General features: G+C 36.6%; 2 protein-coding genes and 1 long non-coding RNA gene across 3 annotated transcripts; 2 read left to right on the top strand and 1 right to left on the bottom strand.

Annotated features, from left to right (window-relative positions):
• Positions 1-1,578: 1,578 nt before the first annotated feature.
• Positions 1,579-6,424, top strand: LOC126582919 (proline-rich receptor-like protein kinase PERK1). The gene is made up of 8 exons (XM_050247146.1): positions 1,579-2,020; positions 3,007-3,489; positions 3,564-3,650; positions 3,756-3,826; positions 4,327-4,403; positions 4,562-4,709; positions 4,975-5,136; positions 5,673-6,424. The coding sequence occupies exons 1-8, from the start codon at positions 1,726-1,728 to the stop codon at positions 5,964-5,966; spliced, it is 1,617 nt and encodes a 538-aa protein (XP_050103103.1). The 5' UTR covers positions 1,579-1,725; the 3' UTR covers positions 5,967-6,424.
• A 4,502-nt stretch (positions 6,425-10,926) lies between these two features.
• LOC126583805 (ras-related protein Rab7-like) lies at positions 10,927-14,618 on the top strand. The gene is made up of 7 exons (XM_050248328.1): positions 10,927-11,118; positions 11,395-11,421; positions 11,546-11,645; positions 12,489-12,635; positions 12,721-12,801; positions 12,916-13,061; positions 14,287-14,618. The coding sequence occupies exons 1-7, from the start codon at positions 11,066-11,068 to the stop codon at positions 14,354-14,356; spliced, it is 624 nt and encodes a 207-aa protein (XP_050104285.1). The 5' UTR covers positions 10,927-11,065; the 3' UTR covers positions 14,357-14,618.
• A 2,178-nt stretch (positions 14,619-16,796) lies between these two features.
• LOC126634014 (uncharacterized) lies at positions 16,797-17,939 on the bottom strand. The gene is made up of 2 exons (XR_007627158.1): positions 17,856-17,939; positions 16,797-17,002 (listed from the first exon to the last, which is right to left on the bottom strand). It is a non-coding gene; the product is annotated as an uncharacterized LOC126634014 (long non-coding RNA).
• Positions 17,940-25,764: the final 7,825 nt, after the last annotated feature.

Below are 25,764 nucleotides of genomic sequence, written 5' to 3'. Positions count from 1 at the left end.
TTCAAGACCAACAAGAGATATGGGCACAATTTCAATTCTTTTCATGTCATCACTTGTTTGCCTTGCGTCTCCTCCCTACTCGGGACTTTCCCACACAACGGTTGATGCGTCCATTTAGTGATGTAACCTTGGAGTACTATGGAGGGTGTAAGTGAGGTTATTGACTTCTGACTGGGTTCTCCTTTCTCGCTCTAAGGCTAGCATGAGTTTTGTGTTGCTAAGATCACACAACTTTTTATGGAGGCAAAGATGTGCCCAAAACCCTAGGGGTGCGTTTGTTGCACCTCCTTAAGTGGGATTGGCTTGGACTAACTTAAGTAGGACTATAATCCTGCGTTTGGAATGGCGCTGGACTACAATAAGTGAGACTCGCCTCGACTACGAGGCGCTCACTGCTTCACTAAACCTCGTTAACGAGTCCCAAGCTTTCGCTTGGTATTAAGCGGGACTAGGAAACAAGATCAGACCCGAGCTTTCATTTTCCCTGGGCTTCGCCTTCTTTCTTCTGTGGCGCCGTCAGCTACAGCCCACAGCCGACGCGGCCACACCACCGCGTAGATCTCAAAATCTAACCATCAAAATTCGAAAGAAAAAAAGAAGAAGCAAAAGATAACAACAACAATCCCCAATCGGATAATTTCACCTTTTTCTTATAAAATTCCGAGATGGTTATTTTGTTCTGGAATTTAAGATGGAGAATCAAAGCGCTGCAGGAGAGTTTAGGTTTCTTCGAAATCTGGGAGCTGTTCGCTTGAAGCCAACGCATGAATCACAATCTGTATCATCTCATTGCTTTGGGAAAGGAGAGAAATGGATAGAGAAGGGGAGAGAAAGTAGATTCGGGGAGCAAGAGTGATGCTCAGACGCAGAGGGAGAAGAGGGAGATAAGAAGATGAGGGGATTGGACGGAGCCAACGAGGGAGAGGAGATTCCAGAGAGTACAGGTTTTAAGAAAAAAAAAGGAAAAAAGTTGATGTAAAATATTATTAAATATGTATTAGATAATATAATATTATTAGTGTTAACTATTCAGCTTTTTAGTCCGACACTACACCAAACGCTTCACTATTTTAGTCTACCTTAATCTATTCTAAGCCAGTCCAGCTTAGTCCTTAATGCTAGTCCAGTCCGAGATAGTCCGGTGCAACAAACGCACCCTAGATGGATTAGTTGTGCCTCTTGAGAAATCATTGTAGAAAGAGAGAGGAAGAGTCATAAATTGCTAGAATGAAGAGAGAGCTGGAGGTCTGGTTGCATTGGTGAGGAACGTAGACTTCGTCTCACAATGAGTTAACAATAATATTTCAAATTCATTCTTGTCGAAAATCAAATTTAAAACATCTTATATACAAATAAAGAAGAATTTCACTAGACCTTAATACTAAGAGGCAGAATCGTCCGTTTAGTTAGCTTTGAGAAGAAACTTTTTTGGGTGCTTGAATGGCAGGGCGTTTTCAATTCAACCATGTTAAATAAACAAATATTACGCGAATTACAAACGGTCTATGTCAATTTCGTCTCTCTCACTCAAATGGGTCCCAGTAATTCTAGTCTTGTTCCACCAGCCACCACCACTCCATGTGACCCCTTTCTTTTGTCCTCTCTATCAGTCAGATTCTCTTCGCATTCGCAGCAGCACTCTGACCAAATTACGAGAAAACCGTTAAAAAAGAGGCGAATTGCAGCTCCAGCCCCTTGCGTCGCTGACTTTGAAACTAGGCGGCGATGTCGGCGCCGTCTCCGGCTACCAACCCCACGTCGCCTCCACCTTTGTCATCTGCGACTAACACCACTTCACCTCCTCCGACGACGACCAGCGGAACCACACCTTCGCCGCCTCCGCCTGCGTCTAAACCGCCGGGATTGCCGTCGAACCCGAACGTGGGGGTTATAGTAGGGGTTGCAATTGGAGGGTTTTGTACGCTACTTGTGGTGGGCATTTTTTTCCTTTTCTACAGAAGGCGGAAGAGGCGGCAGGAGAGAGCGCGGGAGTCCGGGAACTATCCAGAAGAACCCAAAAGTGAGCTCCTTTTCATTGTCTTAAAATTGAAACCAGAAACCAAGAATAAATAAATAAAAACTTGATTCTGTTGTGATCAATTCAGTAACAAATCGGTAAGGAATTAAAAATATTTTCGGGCGATTTGATAACCATTTCGATTTTAGTTTTTGGTTTATTTTGTGCTTAAGGTGAAGGTGGGAGGAAGAAGCGTGTTGTGGGAGTTAGGGAAGGCCTCTTTGTATACTCTGGCATCATTGATTTAGTTATGTCTCATCTCCGTTTTTGTCGAAAAATGGCCGCCCATGTTCTTGTGTTTGACCCAAGTATTAGTGCCGTTTGATAACCATTTCGTTTTCATGTTTTTGTTATGGTTTTGAATTTTCACTTTTTGAAAAAGTGAAAATTGAAATCTTGTTTGGTAACTCCTTTTAGTTTTCAGAAAAACGAAAACTAAAAATTAAAAGTGAAAACTCAATGCCAAATTTTAAAAACTCAAGAAGTAGTTTTCAGTTTTTGTTTTTCGTTTGAAAACTGGAAGTAGTTAATAAACAAGATTTTAGTTTTCAGTTTTCAAAAGAGTGAAAACAAAACTGAAAACGAAATGGTTATCAAACGGCCCCTTAATTTGTCATGATTGAGATTGGTGAATTGGTTATGCAAACTTAATGCATGAATGAATGCCACCTTAAAGTATCAGGAAGTGATTTTGAGTTTGTGTAGTCTTCTATAGAGACAACGACAGGTCCTCCGTGTTTAGAAAGGCTTAACTTTAAACAAAAAGTGGTTGTTTTATTCTGCTTGATTTCATTATTTATATGAAATAGCATTAACGAATTTAGTTTTAGCATGTCACATGGTTTATATTATTCAGTTTTAGTGATCATTTAACTCTATTTACCTCAGATTTCTGAAATCTCTATAATTTGTGAAATTCCGACTATTCCTGATATCTGATCGTTGCCTCTAATTAAATTTGTATCATTACTATTCTTTGATTTCTCCAGATGATTTTGGCGGTCCTCCTCAACATTTGCAGCATAATTATGATCCTCCACCGTCAGAAAAAGTAGAACTGTTGCCAAAGCCTACTCATCCCCCAGTACCATCTTCGGCTAGTAGCAGCTTGGGCTCTGAGAAACCACCCTCAGTTGCATCGTCTGGCTTTGCCTTTGGGTCGTCACAAATCACATTTACATATGAAGAATTAGCAATGGCAACAAATGGTTTCTCCAATGTCAATCTCCTTGGTCAAGGAGGATTTGGTTTTGTTCATAAAGGAGTCCTACCAAATGGGAAAGTGGTTGCAATTAAGCAGCTGAAAGCTGGGAGTGGGCAAGGGGAACGTGAATTTCAAGCAGAGATTGAAGTTATTAGTCGCGTCCATCACAGACATCTTGTTTCATTGGTTGGACACTGCATTAGTGGGGCCCAGAGGTTGCTTGTTTACGAGTTCGTTCCAAACGATACCTTGCAATTTCATCTGCATGGTAAGTATTTTTGTTGGTTAGTCTTCTGCATTTCATATCAGTGATTGGAATTTTATCAAAGAAAAACTTTATAGGAATGGGGAGACCAACTATGGATTGGCAAACTAGATTGAAAATCGCCCTAGGTTCTGCCAAAGGATTGGCGTATCTCCACGAGGACTGTAAGCCTTCTTTGCGTGCTAGCTTTATTGTTGAAAACCATAAGAAAATTTTCTGGTCTGTGTTGTATGCTTTGGAATTCACCCACTCTTGAGCTATATCTCCAGGTCAACCGAAGATCATACACCGTGACATCAAGGCAGCTAATATTCTTCTTGATCATCACTTTGAGGCAAAGGTAAACTTGTTACTTGTTAGTCCTTATTTACAAAGGTAGTATTGTGATAGTTGCATGACTCATTACCTCTTGACCACTAATTCCACTCCAATTGAAATTTGAAGATAGAATGAGTAGTATTATACTATTATTGGATAACTACTGTAGAAGAGTTTGTTTTGGTCAAAGCTACTTTGTTTTCTTAAAATGGAGAAACAAAGAGAAAAGAGAAGAGGATTACATGCTTATATAAGGGCTAGTACCAAAATGATCTCATCAAAATCTCAATCCTTGTCCTTGCTTTCCGATTCTCCATGCCAAAGTAAAGGAATCCATGTTGTTGAATTCACTGGCTATCTGGATAACTTTGACTTAAACATTACAACCAGCTCCGCTATTCATTTGACCAAGCAAATCCATCCTTAAGAAGGAGCTGTCGAATATATTTGTCAATTAGGTTTCAAATGCTCCTTAAAATTGACTCATATATTGTACTGTTTCTGTATATGATCTTTGTTCAGGTTGCAGATTTTGGACTTGCCAAGTTGGCTTTAGATACCGATACTCATGTTTCCACTAGGGTCATGGGAACTTTTGGGTAAGATTATTTGTCTGTAATAATTTTCCTTACAGCTTTACTGGTCCCATGCAGTCCAGTTTTGGAGTGAAATAAAAAACATCTATTGTTTGGGCTCTAATGGTTGATTTGCTAATATAGTTCGATTTCTTGCTTTCTCCCAAACCTACCAAATGCAGTTACTTAGCTCCTGAATACGCATCTAGTGGAAAGCTCACTGAGAAGTCAGATGTATTTTCATTTGGGGTTGTGCTGTTGGAGTTGATAACTGGACGCCAACCCATTGATAAAACTCAGACCTTCACTGATGATAGCATGGTTGAGTGGGTGTGTATAAAATACCATCACTACCAATTTAACACCTGTACTTTACCATCATATTTTTGTAGAGAACAAAACTATGAAGCACACTTTTGTTTTGAGCTGTTAACAAATTCTGTTGTTCTGCTGGATATTTCTTTGGTATATGGCAATGGTCAAGTCTTCTATGTTGGCTAACTGTTCTTGTCTTCACCTATTAGAATGGAATTTGTTTTCATTATAAAGCTTGAACGGCATGGAAAAACTGATAGATCATGCCATTGAATTTCAGGCGAGGCCTTTGCTTGCGCAAGCATTGGAAACAGGCAACTTTGATGCTCTTGTTGACGTAAGGTTGCAGAATGACTACAACACTAGTGAAATGGCCTGTATGCTTTCTTGCGCTGCTGCTTGCGTGCGTCATTCTGCCCGACGTCGGCCGCGAATGAGCCAGGTAATCCTACAAGGTTCTCAAGTTGATCTCTCAAAAGTAGTCTATCGCGCATTTCATATAAATTTTATTTCAGTATGGAACCATGGAAATTCAAATACCAATTTGGTCCCTATATTTCCTAGTTACTTTCCCAAGTTTACTAAGCACTGTAATGGGAAAGGTGCATTCTCATTTCTCATCATCCCCCTGGAACACATAAGATTTATTGTCATTTCCATTCCATGAACCAAAGGAACCGTAGACCTGGTGGGAGGTTTGAATCCCAACTCCAGCAATGTTTAGAGTATTGGTTTGGTAAACCCAAAAGGGCAGAGTTCAAAGGTTGAACCAACCTAGTCATGTAAGATTTTGTGGCCGGTTAACTTCCGTTTCATTGATCTTTCCTATTACCTTGTACATGTTCAGGTTGGTTGTTAGTACGCCTAAGAAACTTTACAGTTCCAGTTTGACTGTGTGCTGGTTATCCTTTTTTAACCGGTCCATGTAAACATTGTTCTGCATGTGCCATTTGATTCTTAATATTTGATTGAAATCAGGTGGTTCGAGCCTTGGAAGGAAATCTTTCTGCAGATGAGTTAAATGAGGGAATCATACCAGGTCAAAGTACAGTATTCAGTTACGGAAGCTCAGAGTACAACGCTAGTGAGTACAAGGAAGACTTGAATAAATTCAGAAAACTAGCACTAGCACTAGAAATCCAAGAGCAAGAGACCAGTGAGAACAGTGGACCTAGCAGTGACTTTGGTATGCTCTCAAGTGGTGAACGCCAACAAACCACCCAAGAGATCGAACTTGGGAAAACAAAGAAAAACACGCAAGATCTTGAGTGAAAGCCGTTGACAACTGATACCGAACACCTTGGAAACCCAACTTCTCCTGTTCTTATACTTACAAGTTTGCCAGACTCACACACCTGCTAACATGAAAAGGCACCATTTTCTATGGTACATTCGATAGATCAAAGGCACCATATTTGTGGAGCTGCATGCTTAATTGTTTGAAGAATTGGAGTGTTTGTATACCGCCCAGGAGTTTGATTGAAATCAGACGCCTGGATGTCCATATCAATACATTGTGTTCCAGATGGATTAAGCACTGGAACAAGGCTTGAAATTATTTACTGAAGTTAGGAAGAATTAGGAGGAATAATTCTGGAAGTATTTTGTTGGGATTTTTTATTGTGATTATAAATAGTTGGTTATATATTTACATTTCTTGAAGTCCTTAATACCATTTCTCTGTACAACTTGTGCATTGTATATTAAAATTAAACTCAAAATTCGATTGACCAGGTTGCAAATTCCCAACAACTTTATTTAATGAATTTTCTATGATATGTTTATTGTCTGTTTAATGAGTACTGAAATTCATAGTAAATTCGCTTACTACATACGTATGTATTTTTAAAAATATTTTTATGTTTTGTACATGTCTTAATGAATTACACATTTTATAAAAAAAATCCAACATATTATACACATATTTATATATTTTTCATGTTTCATACATAAAATTTACGTATATGTATTTTTAACATATTATTACAAAAACATAAATAAATAAATTTTAAAATTTTAAAAATGGTCTAATATTTTAAAGTATATTTTTAACAAATTTGCTGAATTAATGTACGTATTTAACACATACTATACTCGTTTCATATTTTACTATGTTACTATGCTGACATCATTCTGATATATACTTTTGTTAGCATTTTTTTTTAGGAAAACTAATAAAAATGGTTTGAAAACTTTGAGTTTTAACGATAAGGACAAAATAAAGGGTAAAGTGAATAGTACCAGGTTGAGACAAAACTTTTGTTAGCATTTAGTAAGTAAAAATTTGTGCAAGTTTCACATTAACATCTGTAATCTAATAAAAGGTGTTCCATACCGATTTATTTTTTTCATTTCACAAATTATGGCATCTTAATTTCAAACAAGTAACACATGCAATGGGTTCCTATCAAAAGTAAATAAGAAAAAAAAAGGAAAGTCTTATTATCTTCGACCAAGGTTTTAAAAGGCGCTAGGTGCTAGTCAACGGTGGGCATAGGCCTAGGCTAGGTGGTTTTTTTTAATTTTAATTAAATTTACTATATAACATAAAGGTTCTAAAAGATGTTAGGCGCTAGTCGAACGGTGGGCTGTGACCTAGCGCCTAAGCGGCTAGGCGGATTTAAGTATATATATTATCTTTCGTGTAAATAAGTGTCTGTTTATACTTAAAATATATATAATTTCATCATAAACTACAAAATAGAATGACATATATATTATGAAGTATTAGAATGTAAGGAAAAACATGGGGAACAAATGACCCACCCTGACCCGGAATGTCCACTAGGACTCCGACTCGAGCCGTGCTGGCCAACACCTGTAAGGTGACGAAGCCATAAAATGTGATGATGTGGAAGATGGTGAATAAATTTAAACCTAAGAGTGCCTAAATACCAGAGTGCATCGGTGAGCGGGAATGAACCTACTTCACACGTGACGTTAAAGTATAAGTAAGTACAGAAGAGTGAATTAAGAATCGTACCCTCGAAATAATCTCCAATACTAAGAATCGCCACGAATCTTCAACGATAAAGAAGCTCAGCTAATAAAACCTGGAGGGTGAAGACAAGACAAGGGTGAGTGGCCTTGTAAGAAAAATGTTAATAGAAACCATGTAAAACATTATAACCCCTCACTACAACGCCTATATAGTTTCTAGAAAATTCATAATATACCACAACACAGCATTTCATCAATAATATCAAATAATCATGCGATTAATAACTCATACTAGTATGCATGTCGGAGTCACCTAGGGTGACCTGTACAACTTACCCATATCTCATCACATATGCTAGCTCATCACATACTCATCACATATCCATCATATATGCTAGCTCATCTCTTATTCGTTACATATGCTAACTCATCACATACTCATCACATATGCTAACTCGTTTCTTTTTCGTTACATATGCTAGCTCATCACATACTCATCACATATGTTAGCTCATCTCTTATTCGTTACATATGCTAGCTCATCACATACTCATCACATATGCTAGCTCCTCTCTTATTCATTACATATACTAGCTCATCACATATGATATCAATAGTGACTAGCATATAAGTCGGAGTCACCTCTAATGACCTGTACGACTGTACTCATATTTCATTAATCATTGCTAGCACGTAAACCGGAGTCACCTCTAGTGACCTATACGGCACTACGCCTGCACACGAGTCGGAACCACAGTAGTGGTCTGCACGATAGGATTGGGTGTAAATGAGTACGCTCAAGTGCTACGATCACGTGAAGAGTCATCTACAAGTCGGAACCACCTATAGTGATCTATACGACAGGCTTGTGCACCTACCTTGAATTCAAGGTGAGCATATGGTGTGGGAGGTGAACATTACGTGAAGGACTGTGCCCTGGCCACGGGTGGGAGCACTAACATCGGGGTGCAGGTTTATGAGCTTTGAATGCATCTAATACAACATGTACGACAATGTCGGAGTTGCATTAAACATAAATGTAGTCATATCATAACCCCAACAATTCAACTAATATTGTATATTTACTTGAACTTACCTAAACTTACCTGAACTTACCTATGTGTCCTACGTTCACCTTTGCACTTTAGAGCATTCACAATAATTATGTGCAAGGAATATACGTATGGATATGCCATGATGAAATCTAAAATAAAAACATTTCATAGTATTTCCAATTATATAATATGGTGTACTAACTATTAATCACCAAAACATAAAGTTAAAACGCATATTTTTCACCAATATCCCTCACATTGCTCAATTCCTTAAACAAGTCTATTTTCTCGATTATATAATCTCATTTCTTATACGGATGCATCTAACATCTCATTAGACTGCCTACGTACCCTAAACAAGGATCAAGTTATAGCAATACGCATATGGATATATCACGATGAAATCTAAACTCAACCATCTCATAGTATTTTATAACATATATATATATATATATATATATATATATATATATGTCATGGCATAAGTTTCTCAGTTTTATGTAAAAGCATCTATAGAATTATCAATCATGAAAAATATGATAAGCAAGGAAATATTCACTCACTTGGAGTCCGCGCTACAACTTCCTAGCACAAACATCGAGGCGTCACAAATTATCGGCGCCTGTGATCAAAGCCAATTTGGCTTGGAAACACCTCAATTTCACCAAAATCCGTGCGGACCCTAGAATTTGGTGTGCTTCGATTCAACCTCCAAACTTGTTTCGACGCCTCCACCACTTCTTGGGCTTTGTTCTTGGGTTCAAGGGGAGTCTAATGGTGGTGGTTGATGGGATTTGCTTCAAAAATGGTGGATTGTCGCCACCCCACCTCCGGCGCACTCCCGTGAAAAACCTTTCAATTACTCTCAAATTCCTTCCAAATTTGGGTGATAATGGGAAAAGGAAGGGCTAAATGATGATTGGGAGTGGTGGCTTGGTCCAATTCGTGACAAATCCGGTGGAAAACCATTGGAAAATATGGAGAAATGGACTGAGTTTGCACGGGTCACGGGTTGGGTACCCGTTTCCCCCTTTTTCCCCATTCTTCACTCTCCCTCCTTTCCCTCCTTTCTTCTCCCTCTCATTGGTCCCTCACTTCTCTCTTCTTTCTGGTTGGGCAGTAGCCCATCTCTTTCTCTCCCTCTCCACTTCGTTGCCATTAGGCAGCTTTTCCATTTTCCTTTCTTCTTTTTATTTTCCCCTAATTTTTCTAACTCCTCAATTAGTAAAATAACAATAACCATAATAAATGAATAGAATAATGAATAATGACCTTTAAAAATTTATAAAATCGTAAAATTTAGGACGGGTTGTCACAACAAACATATAATGTGTGTTCATTTAAGTATTCTATACGTCTCTTACAATTTATCGAAAAATAAATAAAATACAAAATGAAAGTTATCTATTTTCTGTCTAAGTGAGTCGCAACCTAGGTAGGTGCCTAGGCGGGTCTGGGCGGGCTAGGCGGGTGCCTAGGTAGTCTAGGAGGGTGCCAGCAGGTTTGAGCGCCATTTCTTAATTTTCAAACGCCTAGGCATTACGGGGATTTTGAGAACAATGTTACATATAAATAAATCTATTTATACTTAAAAAAAATTACATAATTGTATTGGGTACTTAAATTGCAAAATAAAATTATATATATATATATATATTATAAAGTATTAAAACAGGTTGAAAACATAGAAAAGAAGCATATAATTCGTGTTCATCCAAATATTTAACAATTCTCTTACAATTTATTAAAAAAAATAAAATACAAAACGAAAGTTATCTCTAAGTAAGAGTCGCAATCTAGGCGGGTCTAGACGCCATTTCTTAATTTTTCAAATACCTAAGAATTAATCAAGATTGTGACTAGCCGCCTAGTGCCTAGGCAGGGCTTTTTGGGCTCTAAGCGAAAGGGGGTGGGTTTAACCTCAAAATAGGCTAGTAATGATGCATTTCAAATTTACTTTTAGTAAAAATCAAACCTAAGATTTTTTATTTATATGTAAAAAATAATACTACTAGATTATAATATTGAACGACGGCAGAAGGTTTTGGAGCACTTCCCAACCAACAAAGAAAGAAAGAGAGTTTCGCGAAATGATTCGAGTGACAAAAATGGGATATTCTCAAGTTTCCAATCCTTTTTATAGAATGTCCAAACCTTGCAAGGGCAAAAGTGTAAACTTAACTAAAAAGTATAGGGGGTACTTTAGGAATACTAAAGACTCTGGAGAACAGTGGGATAGTTGTCCAGCCAGTCCGAAACGCCAATACCAAGCTCCAGAAGGAATATCCCCTATATATATATCTCTCTCTCTCTCTGAAATTTTCAAACTCCAAATTCGAAGTTCGAAAAATTTCCCTATCTTGAATCCTGTGATCCATGGCTTCTCGTAGGCGCATGCTTCTAAAGGTCATTATCCTCGGCGACAGCGGGTAAGCTCGCTTTTAAGTATTAGAAAACTTGTTCGTTATTTTTCTAAAAGTTTCATAATTATTTGTTTGTTTTCTAAGAAAATGGAGGAATTTGATGAAAAGACCGGGAAAAGTTATAAATCTTGTTGCATGTTTTGATAAGATTGGATGTAAATTTTGTGATTTTTTTTTTAATTTTTCTTGTAATTAATTCCAGAATTGAGGCAATTATTTGGTAATGTTAACAGAGTGTTTCTATGCCGATATCTGTTTGCTGATTTGTTTGTTATTTGGCAGGGTGGGGAAGACTTCACTGATGAATCAGTACTCTCCACAACCTTAGATCATGGATTTTATTTTTTTTATAACTTTTTTCAGATTTGGATTGACAATTTTACATTTGGTGGTTTTGTAATTCATTGTTTGTATTTTGATTTTCGAATTGTAGGTATGTGAATCGTAAGTTTAGCAATCAGTACAAAGCGACAATTGGAGCCGATTTTCTGACCAAGGAGGTTCAATTTGAGGATAGATTGTTCACTCTGCAGGTTAGAGATATCTCAGCATTCGTATTCGTATTGAATGAAACTCAAATGCCATATGATGGAATGAATATTTGAACAATCATGCTTGGTACCTGTAACTCTGATGCCTAAATGGTTAACTGTCTGAACTCATTGTCACTTGGATTATGTTCTCTATGAGATATTTTGTTCTCTGATCCAAAAACCTATTTATTGCTTTTGTAATTATCAATATTGTTTTGTTAGGATTGTAATTCTCATTTAAAAGTTTGTTTTCATTTGGCTAATAGTGTCTGAAATTGATAAAAGCATAGATTTCACCTTCCATTCTCTTTTTCTCTTTTCTTTTTGAAACACTTTTATTTAATTACCTTCCATCCATCACTACATTTAAAAGTCAGTCTTCCCCTTTCAGCATCAATGCCAAGGCGGTAATTAGTCTAAACTTTCTCTTGACACCGAAACCCCATAATAATTTGCTGACTATATACAAGCATCTCTAAGCTGTGCAGTGTCCACTAAAGAAAAAAAGATGTTGATCTTGAGAATTAAAAAACATTAAAGTCTGAATCTTCAATTTGGAATTTGTTCTCCCCTTGGTACATTAAAGTAGATACTGACCACATCTTACAACAGCAACTATATACAACAAATTATTATAGAAAGAAACAGATTTGCTTCCTGTTTGAGATTATGATCTATCTAATTTGAAGTATTGACACGCCTATCTATCACACTCAGCATGTAATGGGAAGTGATATGAAGCAAGTGTTGATGCGAATGTCATGAAATCATTTGTACGAGAAAATGTTGATATACGTGCACTTTTATATTAGATGAGTTTACACCTCTTATTCATGTTTACAGATCTGGGATACCGCTGGTCAAGAAAGGTTTCAGAGTCTTGGTGTGGCGTTCTATCGTGGTGCAGATTGCTGTGTTCTCGTGTACGATGTGAATGTCATGAAATCATTTGATAATCTTAATAACTGGAGGGAAGAATTTCTGATTCAGGTAATTACTATTTGATTATCTTCCTAGACAGCCACATATATTGAGGTATTGACTGCTAGTTACGTTGTGTGGATTTGATGTATAGGCCAGTCCTTCTGACCCTGAGAACTTCCCATTTGTTGTATTGGGAAACAAGATTGACGTTGATGGCGGAAATAGTCGAGTGGTAAGTTATCTAGATTCTAGAATATGGAGGCTCTATGTTGTTGTTCTAGGACGTGTGACATCAGTTGTTCCTCTCTTATAGCATGTGCATATGGTTCTACTCTTTTGGCTGCAGGTGTCTGAAAAGAAAGCAAAGGCCTGGTGTGCTTCCAAGGGAAACATACCATACTTTGAGACTTCTGCAAAAGAGGGCTTCAATGTAGATGATGCCTTCCAGTGTATAGCCAAAAACGCACTGAAGAATGAACCTGAAGAAGAAATGTAAGTACTGTTTGCATAGCTGATTTATCATTTTGTTTTCCAGTCACTTTTTTCTTCTTTTTTAGCTTTGAATTTAGTCTCTCGCCAATTATTTTAGGAAATATTTTATACATCAGGGGCCATAATTTGAGATAATTATCTGAATAGGTGAAGACAATTCTATTGTTGATCAATTTAGAGTAATTGGACAACAAAATTTGTTTACCACTCAATTAATTTCCATCACATCGTGACGGTATGTATAGGTAGCAATTATCTTCCTATTTATTCCTGTCCCATAACAAGTTGATATGTATACCCACTTTTAAAATGGAGAAGTACCTCTTGCTTGTAGTTACTTTTTAGTAATTATAGTCAAGTGGGATTCCCTCGCCTTTTTAATAAAAGGGTTCTTGCATTCAACTCTTGGAGATATGAGATTTATGGAGATTGATTAACGCACTTTTGCCAGTTAAGGGAGCATTTTGCTCATCACCTTAACCCAAGGTGTATGATCACCACCTCTCTCAAATTTTAAGAGAGGTGGGGAGCATGCACCATGAGCTAAAGTGGTGAGAAAACAATGCTCCCATTAATTAAATTTATCATTTTAACAAGCATGATTAATGTACTTAGCATTGAGCAAGTTCTTTTTACAGATAATATATTTTTCATTGGTAAGGAGTCTATGGGAGTACATTTTTAACAGAGCGAAAATGAACCCAAGGAGTGTAAAACAGAACTTCTCTGTTAGAGTTTCATCATATAAAATTCTCTGTTTAAAAATCTTATGTGTGTGTAACGAAAAGGCAACTGGTCTTAAAAGCTGGTTCCCTTTATCTCTTATGGTTTCGGGACAAGAATCCTCTCCATTTTAACTTGAAATGGAGAAGAACAGTCTTTAATATTAGCTGTCCGGTCAATAGTGTGGTACTGCAAAAATCATGAAAGTCACGTTGCTTGAAAAATTATTGCAGAATGGTTCGGGATTTGATTGCACAGCTATTATAAAAGAACTGGATATCTGTCCAACCAGAGAAAAACTTGTGATTTCAGTTCCATTTTTCCGCATAATGTGAAACTCGGGATCTGATTCCAAAAGTCCTAAAACTCATGAACTTATTATATGCTCCCCTTGTCGCATTTTTCCTTTCCGCATAATGTGAATATAAATTAATAGGGATACTGAGTTTCTGAAGGGAGATGCTAATTGAATACTTGTGGATTTTGTTTGTGGATGATGAAGATACCTTCCGGACACAATCGATGTTGGTGGCGGAGGGAGGCAGCAAAGATCTACTGGCTGTGAATGTTGAAGGAGTTATTGAATGGGCTTTTTGCCTTGTGGATGGCAGAATGCAGTTCTTGTCAATGAAGACTCAGTTGATTATTTAGGGAAAGGTTACAAAGTTTTATTTGTATTATAAATGAATGGGAAGAGTCATATTTGTTTACTTTGTATTTTGTTTTTGTTTATATTAATGATTGAATTTTCCTTTTCATTTGTTTTATCATTTACTAGAGCTGTTTGAAATCCAACATCAACATATATTAAATGAGGTCACACTTTGCACTGAATTTTTCATTTTGGGTGAACCCAGACGGTCTCAAGTCTTACAAGTAAAGTTGGAGAGGGCATACAAACTAAAAGCTAACTACGTTTTATGCTCCCCATATTTGAGATGAATTTTTTTGGGTGGATGAGATGATTTTTAGAAAGGGATATGAGGTTCTAATTTTGTGAGACTACATTTTGTGGTTTTTAAATTGTACCAATTTACACATTTTCTCTTTGCACGTTTAATCTTCTATTAAAATTGATAATTTTCTTTTATTTCATCAATGTTGTTGAAATATGGCTAACACGTTAGCTCATGTAAGAGTCTTAAATTCACCACGTTATCAATTTATGAATTATCATACCATTAATCCAACAAAATTGCAAATAGATTGTAACGCCCCGAACCCAGGGTCGGCATAAGAATATGACCCCACACCCGGCCATGCGAGTAAAAATAAAATCGAAAAAAAAACTTCTTTTATACAAAATAATCTCCAAAATCCTTACAATTGTACAAAAATAAATAAAAACTCTTAAATATATCTTCTAATACAACATCAGCTCGTCTAGTACCTGTCATGCCAAATAACTCATCTGAAAAATATAAAGGTGAGGGGTGAGCAACAACCACCGTCGCTCAGTGATTAGAATATGTAATATGTCAGTCAAGCAATGCCGTTTTACACACACTAGAAAGTACGAGAATAATATCGAAGTTTTAGCCACATAATTCCATATCACATCATCCCTTTACGTGTTCATTACATCCTTCATAAATTGTAACTCACCACGTGACCGTGACCCCTAATGACCTTTCTGCCCTAATGTTCCCATGTGCAATTTACATTTATCCCTCGGATTAATGCTACACTAAAGTTCTCATGCTCCATGAACATTTTCAAATAATCCACATATCACCATAAATACTCATCAAAGCATTCACAAAGCATTTAAAATTCAAACATGCTTGACTTGAAATAGATAGATATTTGAAAATAGATCAAAACCCACAATAGCTTGTGATTTTCACATTTATCAGAAAATAATAATATTTTAAACACATTACATAAACCACTCACCTCGATAATTCGAGCCTTGGCAAGACAACCCTTGATATAATTATGGTATACATGTTCTCACATAGATACAATGTCAATTTTTTTTTTTTAAGACAAGCGATATTATTTACACCAAAGGGGTGAGGGAGTGGACTAAGCCTTACGATGGGTGAGCCATAATAATTTAGTTCAAATTCGCCTTTGGTGAGAATTTAACCTAAGACCTCTTGCTTACAAGTGAAACCTAAGACCTCTCGCTTACAAGTGAAGAGGAATATCACTAGACCGTAGTACTAAGTGGCCAATATTAATTCTTTAACGTGTAGTATGAGAAAACTACAACTTCGTGACCTATATTTGAATAATAGTGTTATTCTCACACTCATTGTTACTTCTCACATACCCGTCTTCATTCTTGACCATTGAATTCGATGAATTGAAGAAGATTAATGGCCAAAACAACACTATCATTTTTCAAATGAGAGACTTTAGATGTGGTCTCTAGCCATTAATACTCATTGATTAAAACCTTAGTGGTTTTTAATTTTTGATCAAAGTCCTTTGACTTTATACACCTCAGCATATTAGTGTTAATATATTTCTATGTCCGCAATAAAACTTGTGATTTTATGGTATTTAAAATCTCACATCTAATGAGCTATAATAAAAAACGGCCAACAAAAAATGCGAAAAAATTTTCAAAATTTTGGTTGAATAAAATCAATATAAAAATATAATTCCTTTTGAAATATATATATTGAGTACATCGATATTTTGACACTAAGAGGAGAGGGAGATAAACTAAGCTACATAATGAGTAATTTAATTAAGTACATGTACGCATATATATATATATATGTGTGTGTGTGTGTGTATCAATCAATTTGAAACAATGTAAAAAAAGAGCCAAAAGAATGTATCCAACATTGTTTTGAATTTGACCAAAAGAAAACATTGTGATGAATGACAATATAGTTGTCACATGTCAAAAGAATGTATCTGTACATTCGCCATATGTAAATATCTATAATATGTAATGACACGCCCCGATCCTAAAATCAAGGCGTGCTGGCCGTCACGTGAGCATGACGTAACCAAAAGTGCGATGCGGAAGCAAAAGATATGAGAAATACAAAGGAATAAAAACCAACTACTAGCAATAATATCCAACTAGCATGCTAGAGTGAGTTTAAGTGTGCAGTACACAATTTCAGAGCATAACTACTAGGTGCAGTCAAGTAGGACTATAATTAAATTACAACACCCGCACGTGAGTCCTACATGCAGGAAGTCTATTAGAACGCCGAAGAAAACCTCGTGAGCCACCAACTGCTAACTAGAACCTGGAGGGGCGCAAAACAAAATTGAGTGGGTCAGTAAAACCAAAGTTTTCCAAAACATTTCCTTTAAAACATTTCTAACCCCTCATTGTAAAACCTGTATACTTTCCCAGAAAATAACATATTAGCATAATATTTGTTCAAATCTCTCAAAACATTAATCTTTACCAAAATCCAGCAAGTATGCCATGCAATAATGTCAATGACAGAATATGGATGCATCAATATAACAGGTGACATAATGAATAAACCGGAGACCCTGCAGTTGGTCCTGTACGGTTAATTCTATAGCTCAATATCCAATCCAGTCGGAGTCACCACAGTGACCTGTACGGCGCTACTCTGCACGTAAGTCGGAACTACCTGAAGTAGTATGTACGACAAGAATGGTGAAATAATACGCTCTAGTGCTTCTCTCATCAATCATCTGCGCGCATAATCTAAGGTCACCTACCAGTCGGAACCACCTCTAGTGATCTGTATGACTAGCATGTTGGAACCCTCTCATGGTCTGTACGACATGCACCTACTTGGATCCAAGATGAGCGTGCGGTGCGGTGAATACTATAAGCACTAACACCAGGGGTGCAGGTTATGAGCTCTCAACACAATTCACATTATCAATGATTCACATGAATAACATAAACTCACCTGATACTCACTTGTGCGTCCACAGCACCAATTCACATATATATATATATATATATATATATATATATATATATATGCATCAATTATCAATTCATATAATTCACAATATGCATGCATGGCATTTTAAAACATACTTTCATATAAATTCAATTTCTGGGAAAATCAATAGTATATAGGTATAAATAGAAAACAACTGCCCACTTACTGGTAAGTCGATGGGTCGTAACCCCCGTGACGTCCCTGGATGCGCTCGTCCTCGGGATAGGTGTCACCTATATGCGAAACAACTATAAAAAAGTTAATTAAAGCATATAACCGACAATTCGAAATAACTTCTCATACGGTGCTCAATTTGGGTATATGAATATACCACAATGACCTACTCGACGTCACGAACGTCGACATATTTTTAGAAAAAAATTTGGGCTTGTCACGCACCCCCACGGGCTTGGACAGGCACGGGTCCATGCGCCCCCACGCGCGTCTCCTACCTTGGGCTCGCCGGACTGGTTTTTCCGGTGGCCAGAAAACTGGAGATTTTTCAATCTCCTTGTTCTCCGTCATTTCTCAACCAATTTCTTCGTATTTTATATCAATTTGAAGCCCTCAACATGTAGAATCACGTTAGACTAATTTAAGGCTCTAAAAATAACAAAATCTCACCGGAAAAATTCCAAGAAAACTGGCCAACTTTGAACTCAATGATCCCGACGTCCAAAACCTTCAAACTAAGCACTCCGAGCTTCCTTAGGACCTCACTAAGCTCACTATAAGCTTAGAATTTCCTGAAATCCAACAATTCACGTGTGCATGAACAGTGATCTCAAAATGGGTTTCGGATTTCACGTGATATCTAGGGTTCCAAGTTCTAAAAATTGCACCAATGAACTCACAAGCTTGCAAGGATTCACAAACTTACCTTTTTGACGTCGATCCGTGAAAGTTGGGGGGTTTTGGTGCCTCGTCCATACGAGTCGAGAGGGAGAGAGGAAGAACTGAGAAGGGGAGAGAGATAGAGGGCACGGGGAAAGGGACAGGGTGTCCCGTGTGTGTGTGTGGTCCAACCAAAACCATACATTCCAATTATTTAATCCCTAACCACACAAAACATATACCAAACTTTTAATCCAACTCCAATTATTTTCCAAGACTTAGGAGAGTATGTATTTATTCAAATAATGCCACACGTACCTTAGTAACCGGCAAGGGTAATTTCGTCAATTTCACAACCTCGATAATAAAATCTCGGGACGGGCTGTGACATGTTACCCATAAAAATGTTTAAAAAGAATGTGCGCGTAATTATAAATATAAAAAATGTGGGTACATTTTATAGAAAAAAATTGATACATTTTATACAAAGAATGGTACGTTTTACATTAAAAAAATGGAACATTTTATATAGAAAACAATGTCACATCCCGGCCCGAGCCCCCACCACATCCTAAGCTCGACACTGTCGTAGCATGATATTGTCCACTTTGGGCCCTGACCACGCCATCATGGTTTTGTTTCTGGGAACTCACACGAGAACTTCCTAGTGGGTCACCCATCATGAGATTGCTCTTGTGCAAACTCGCTTAACTTCGGAGTTCCGATGGAACCGGAAGCCAGTGAACTCCCAAAAGGCCTCGTGCTAGGTAGAGATGAGAATATACATATAAGGCTTACATGCTCCACTCCCATGGGCAATATGGGATGTTACAAAAAACAATGTGTACATTTTATATAAACAACAATGTATATGTTTTAGATTAAATCAATAAATAGATTTTTACATATAACAAGTGGTACATTTTTAAAGAAACATGGGTACAATATAAATAAATTATGGGTGCAAAAAAAATAGGTGAAAAAAAATTATGAGTACAAATAAAAATTTTAAAAATATGGGAACAAAAAAAAAAATTAATATAGGGTTACAAATTAAGGTGGGGTGTATTCAATTAGGAATTTGGAAGATTTTAATGGATTTATAAATCCATGAATTTTTATGGAGTTTAACTGATTTGTAGAGATTTCATGTAAAATTTTGATTCAATTCCCTCGAAATCTTACAGGAACATGTGAGATTTGTGGATGCTTAAAATACACTACAAAATCTCTCCAATTCCTTCTAATTCCTCAACTTTTCTAAATTCTTTAAATACTAATTCTAATTGAATACATTTAGAATGTTATATGACACACCCCGACCCAAAATGTCCACAAGGACTCCGAATCAAGCTGTGCTGGCCAACACCTGGAAGACGACAAAGCCATAAAGTGTGATGATGTGAAAAAATATGAATAAACTTGAACCTAAGAGTGCCTAAATACTAGAGTGCGCTGGTGAGCGGGAATGAACCCACTTCACACGTGACGTTAGAGCATAGGTAAAGTACAATAGAGTAAGATAAGAATTATACCATAGTCACTTATTTTGGAATATGCCAATCACCCTCATCGATACGAAAGCTCAGCTACTAAAACCTGGAGGGACGGAAAACAGAAAATGTGAGTGGCTTGAAAGCAAAGTTTTAATAAAGATCTTCTAAATGTTATAACCCATCGCCATAACACCTGTTTAATTTCCAGAAAATCATACTACATATAAGGATGAAATCAATTGTATACTATCGGTAAATCTAGAAGTATACCATGATACAACATACCATTAGCAATATAATAATCAGGTGCTTAATAATCCAAACTAGCACACAAGTCAAAGTCACCTAATGTGACCTGTATGACTGCACCCATATCTCATCAATCAATGCTAGCACGTAAGTCGAAGTCACCTATAGTGACTTGTACGACTCACCCATATCTCATTAATCAATGCTAACACATAAGTTGGAGTCACCTATAATGACCTGTACGACTCACCTAATGATCTCTAACTGCATCTATTATGACATGTACACCTGAACTTACCTGGGTCTCCTACATTCACCTTTGCACTTCAAAGCGTTCACAATAATGATGTGCAAGTAATATACATATAGATATACCATGATGCAATCTAATACTCAACCATGTCATAGCAATTTCAATTATATACATATATATATATATATATATATATATATATATACATATATATGGCTTAAAATGCATAAGCTGTAACGCCCTACTCCTGAAATATTTATTTTCGGGAATAATTATCGGTGATAAGCCCAATTAGACACTAGTTTAATTAACTATCATTACTTACGTTTCCTTACTTCAATTTCTTGGTTCTTCACACATTGATTTATGAACAACATTTAATCACCAAATCATAAGGTTAAATTTCACATTTTCCACCAATCTCCTTCACATTGCTCAATTCCCCAAACAAGGCTATTGTCTCAATTATTTAGTCTCATTTATTGTATGGCTGCATCTAACGTCTCGTTAGACTGCCTACGTACCCTAAACAGGGATTAAGCCATTCGTAGTTCACACTAGTACTTCAAAGCATTCACAGTAATTATATGTAGGTAATATGCTTAAATCGATTTAAACAAAAAAACGTTTGTGGAATGATAAATCATATATATATATATATATATAATATACACGACAGAAAGGAAAAGACTCACTCACCTGAGGTTTGCGCTACGACTCCCTAGCACGAATATCGAGATGTCACGAACCAATGTCACCAAGAACAATTATCAAATCACGTCTCAGAGTTCTTACCGATAGAATACATAAGAAAAAACACATCCTACGTAATTCACTTCGGAGGATCTGCATCATGGATTTCTGATCCGTTACTTCCAAAGATTCACATTATGTTCCTAGAACCACGTCCTAATATTTCATTATGATCCAACGGTTGGATCTTCGCCAATTGCCAAAACCAAGTGGCGGTCAACATTATATTTTATGAACTTACAAATCCAATTGGGGAAGATCCGTACATCGGATTCCCGATCCGTAAGTTTCTATGGTACTAAAATATTACGTACTATAAGGTATTAAAGTTTGGTGACAATCCAACGGTCGGATCATTGATTCACACTTTTACCCAATAACGTGACGTAGAGAATTTAGGTTCCAACCATCAACCTAAGTCATACAGTTACCAAGACTGAACTCAAGGCATCTAATTTAGCCTAAGAATGACATCGACGGCCCCCTGGCCACACGCCTCCGTGGGTGGCGGTCGGCCGTCCCGACTGGCCGGAAAATCCAACTATTTCTAAAAATTACCAAATTTTACAGAAATGAAGATCTCAATTAGTAAAACAAGTTTTATACATGTGGCTAAGTCCAATTTAGCTGGGAAAGGCTCCAATTTCACTTAAACCTGCCTAAAACCCTAAGATGGGTGTTCTTCGATTCGACTTCCTCGATGTTCCAACACCCCTACAAGGAGTGTTTTGGTGGTGGTAATTGAAAGAGATCGTTTCACAACCGATGAATCCCGAGCAAGATTTCCCGTGGCACCCATTGTGGTTTTTGCACCAAACTTCAAAAAAATTCCTTCTAATTTTGGGTGGAAATGGAAGAGGGGAGGTTGTGAAAGAGGTTGCAGATAATGGATGGGTGAATTTTTCCTGAAAATATGATGGAAGAGGCCGGAATTTCACACTGGTTCGAAACTGGGTTTTGTCGTGGGTGTCCTCCACGGGAAGAGAATGTTGGGAGCTTCTCATTTATTGGTCCATTGCCCATTGCCTAATTGGCCCACCAACAACAAAAATCTAATTGGTCTTTTACTCTCTCACTAATTTCTGATTTGCCACTTCAACTTTGATTGGTTACAATTCCCACATGGTGGGAGCTTTAATTAATTTAAAATCTATAATTTAGTAAAACGACTTCAAATGTCCGTAACTATATCGTTACAATTCGGACTCGCAAACGGTTTTCGCCTATGTGTTCGGACCAACGAGTACTACACAAATGCGCTAAAGGAATAAGTCATGCATTTCTCTAGACGATACTCAACATAAGTCAAAGCCTGTGCCTCTAGAGATATTTTCGTCAATTCCCTCGATTAAATAAAAAAGTAAATTTAGGGACGGGTTGTCACAATCTACTCACCTTAAAAATTTCATCCCCGAAATTTAAAATCATTTGTTATACAAAAGTAGAGAAAAGATAGCAGAGAAATAGATATGTAAGGAAGATATCAAGTTAGAGTGGTTGCATCAAAGATATTGTCATTCCGTCGCGATCGGTTTGCAATGATTCTTCTTTCATGCCTCCAAACTCAAACTTTCCTTCTCCTTTAGCATAATACTAAAATATCCAGTTCTTTATAAACATAAAGTAGAACAATAGTTGTATAACAACGTAATGTTGAAGTACGTATATAATAAAGTGAAGTTAAAATAGTTGTACTGAAGACAACTCCGGAAATAGAAAACTTCACCTACACACCCATATACGTCACGTGCCTCGAAGATGAGTGTGTGCTATCTTTGGGTCAAGCCCAAATAATAATTAAATAACTAAATGTAGACGGACCTAGATGTCTACTTGTTCAACAAATTCAACACTTAAGTTTTCAATATTACGATCAGCATCCCGTAATACTAACAACTCACCATTGTCCCGATAAGTAAGTAACAGATTCCCGAGGGTGCAGTATTACCATCATGCCCCCTAATGAGAAAATACGCATAAATCATCTGATCCAAGTCTTGATCGTGTTCACGCACTACCCTTACAGGTAACATCAACAAATATCATAATTTTCTATATCATAATCTCGATCATTTAACTATGGATAAAATTTTCGGTCATGTGCTATGGATAAAATTTTCATAGCACACCTTAACCATGCCATACTCGAAACCAAAAATTGTAACCGTAGTTACAACCAACTAAAAAAAATATAACTATTTATTACAACATACACACCACATAACTCAACAATGCAATTCATAACACCATAATGAGCAAATTCCTATTCAATTTCTCTCGAATTTAGTGAAAATTATGTCAAGAAGGCTAACATAATACTCGAGAATTTGAGGGTCAAATAAGTCCATCAAATTTTATATACAAGGTAATTGAATTAATGTATAACATCTCGTTACCACGGTAGCTTCTGGAACATTCAATCACCAGCGGTTAAGATTCGTTTAGTAGAGTATTTGTTGGGTGATTGAGAATTTAATGTTCACAACTAACTAAATGTCAATATCCTAGCAACTCCTCTAGACAATTTGCTCGTTTAAAACTAATACAAAGTGTAGTAGGGTAGGCATGAACCTAAAATTGACTAGAATACCTTCCAGCACAAAGAGATGAATATGGAATCCTCCTAAGAATAGACGCTAGTCTAAATGCCAGAGAAATCTGAAAATTTCAGGAATGAGGAATTTTACCAAGCGGTCAAAAAGTAGTCCCTCTGGACCAATAAAAAAATGGGTTGACTTGTCAAGTTGATCTATAAACATCGAAACATCATCATCATCATCATCATCATCATCATCATCATCATCATCATCACCACATGTACAAGATACCTCGAACCGAAAGTGTATGATGATATTTATCAACTCCCTTCATATACAAGAAGTGATTATGACCATTCAAACCCTTTCTTGATATTTCGCAAGTAACGTCAAAACAATACCTATGAATTCCAACTGAGGCGGAATAGGACAGGCTGAAAGTGTTCAAGTATACATAAATCTTTTGATGCATTAAATAGTAATACATTTGCACAATCGTGATAATCATAAAAGTTGATTTAGTTATTCCACTACCACTATCAAAATTTAACCTATTTCAAATGAGAATATATTTGAAAAGTCCAAGATTAATAAAGGACTCTAACACGTTTCTCCACCAGGAAGTATCATTCGGTTTTTCAAATAAAGATAATAACACTTTACTCTAGTCATGAATAAGATGGTTCATTTTTGAATGATTTTAACCGTTGGAAAGTCTAAGCAATTCTTCGTTATGTTGCCTCCACACAGTTGAAATATCCAAAGAACACGTCATCATGGATTTCCAAATGATTAATGTCATCGAAAGGTGTAAAGAAAAGGTAAGGTGAGACAACAATTCATTTGTCAAAAACTTTATTCATAAATAACATCCCAAACAAAACTAATGTTCCTTGGTCAACAAGTGAAGAAAAACACTATAGTAAAAAAATCGATAATAATTTGTCAATAAGTTCGACAAGACCAAAACTTTCTTCTGCTACTACCTTTTTGGAGAAAAGAAAAGAAAAGAATATCATTTATGAAATCACATCTCCTAGGAGAAGTACCAATTTACACAAAGGTAATATTTGAGGAATTTGATGTGAAGCTCTTTCACCTTCGCAGATAGGTTTGAGATTTCCAAAATAAAGTGTTTAATAACTAAGTTCTTTCAATTAAGTAGGACTTATTTGAAAAGTCAAAAGGAAAATTGATATAGGAGTTGTTCGATAAGAAATAGGGAAAAATAAATATGATGTCAACAAGGTGGAAAACCAAGTAAAAAAAAATTGAGAATTGATGCCAAAGGTAAACATTTTCAAAACGTACTATACTATTAACCTCAGATATAACAATTTTTACTTCCATGCCAATGCTCATCAAAATGACGAGAATAGCACCAACAATAATGTAGGAAATTAGTATTGATTGGAGATTCTCCACTTGAGATACACAACTATCAATATAGCAGCTCTGCTTTAGGGCCATCAACTTATCCCAAATCTATGTCTTTCCATGGCAGGGAAATTCGTCCCTTATAATTTAGAGGCGTTTGCCAAAATAATCTTCTAAAACGTCGACAAGTCGACAAAACTGCCCAAAACTTAGGAAAACTAATATATTTTTCTTATTTGACGAGGTGGCAATATTCGGAAATTAAGTTCAAGAATCAAGAATGCTCACATCACATGTGTGATGAACATAATACTACCCAACTTATGCTCTGATACCAAACTGACACACCCCGACGCGAAATGTCCACAAAGACTCCGAATCGAGCTGTGCTGGCTGACACCTGGAAGGTGACGAAGCCATAAAGTGTGATGTGTGGAAAAATATGAATAAATTTGAACCTAAGAGTGCCTAAATACTAGAGTGCGCTAGTGAGCAGGAATGAACCCACTTCACACGTAATGTTAGAGCACAGGTAAAGTACAGTAGAGTAAGATAAGAATTATACCATCAAAGGTA

Source organism: Malus sylvestris, chromosome 9 (genome assembly GCF_916048215.2).
Source record: "Malus sylvestris chromosome 9, drMalSylv7.2, whole genome shotgun sequence".
NCBI classification, from domain to species: domain Eukaryota; kingdom Viridiplantae; phylum Streptophyta; class Magnoliopsida; order Rosales; family Rosaceae; genus Malus; species Malus sylvestris.
This window is presented reverse-complemented; position numbering and strand designations above follow the sequence as displayed.

What these genes read in the sequence shown, in the direction of transcription:
- LOC126582919 (XM_050247146.1), top strand. Translation starts at nt 1,726, where the DNA reads ATGTCGGCGCCGTCTCCGGCTACCAACCCCACGTCGCCTCCACCTTTG. An exon ending in ATCATCACTTTGAGGCAAAG is followed by an intron (nt 3,827 to 4,326) that starts GTAAACTTGTTA and finishes ATCTTTGTTCAG; the next exon opens with GTTGCAGATTTTGGACTTGC. An exon ending in GTCGGCCGCGAATGAGCCAG is followed by an intron (nt 5,137 to 5,672) that starts GTAATCCTACAA and finishes GATTGAAATCAG; the next exon opens with GTGGTTCGAGCCTTGGAAGG.
- LOC126583805 (XM_050248328.1), top strand. Translation starts at nt 11,066, where the DNA reads ATGGCTTCTCGTAGGCGCATGCTTCTAAAGGTCATTATCCTCGGCGAC. An exon ending in ATTATCCTCGGCGACAGCGG is followed by an intron (nt 11,119 to 11,394) that starts GTAAGCTCGCTT and finishes GTTATTTGGCAG; the next exon opens with GGTGGGGAAGACTTCACTGA. An exon ending in ATAGATTGTTCACTCTGCAG is followed by an intron (nt 11,646 to 12,488) that starts GTTAGAGATATC and finishes TCATGTTTACAG; the next exon opens with ATCTGGGATACCGCTGGTCA.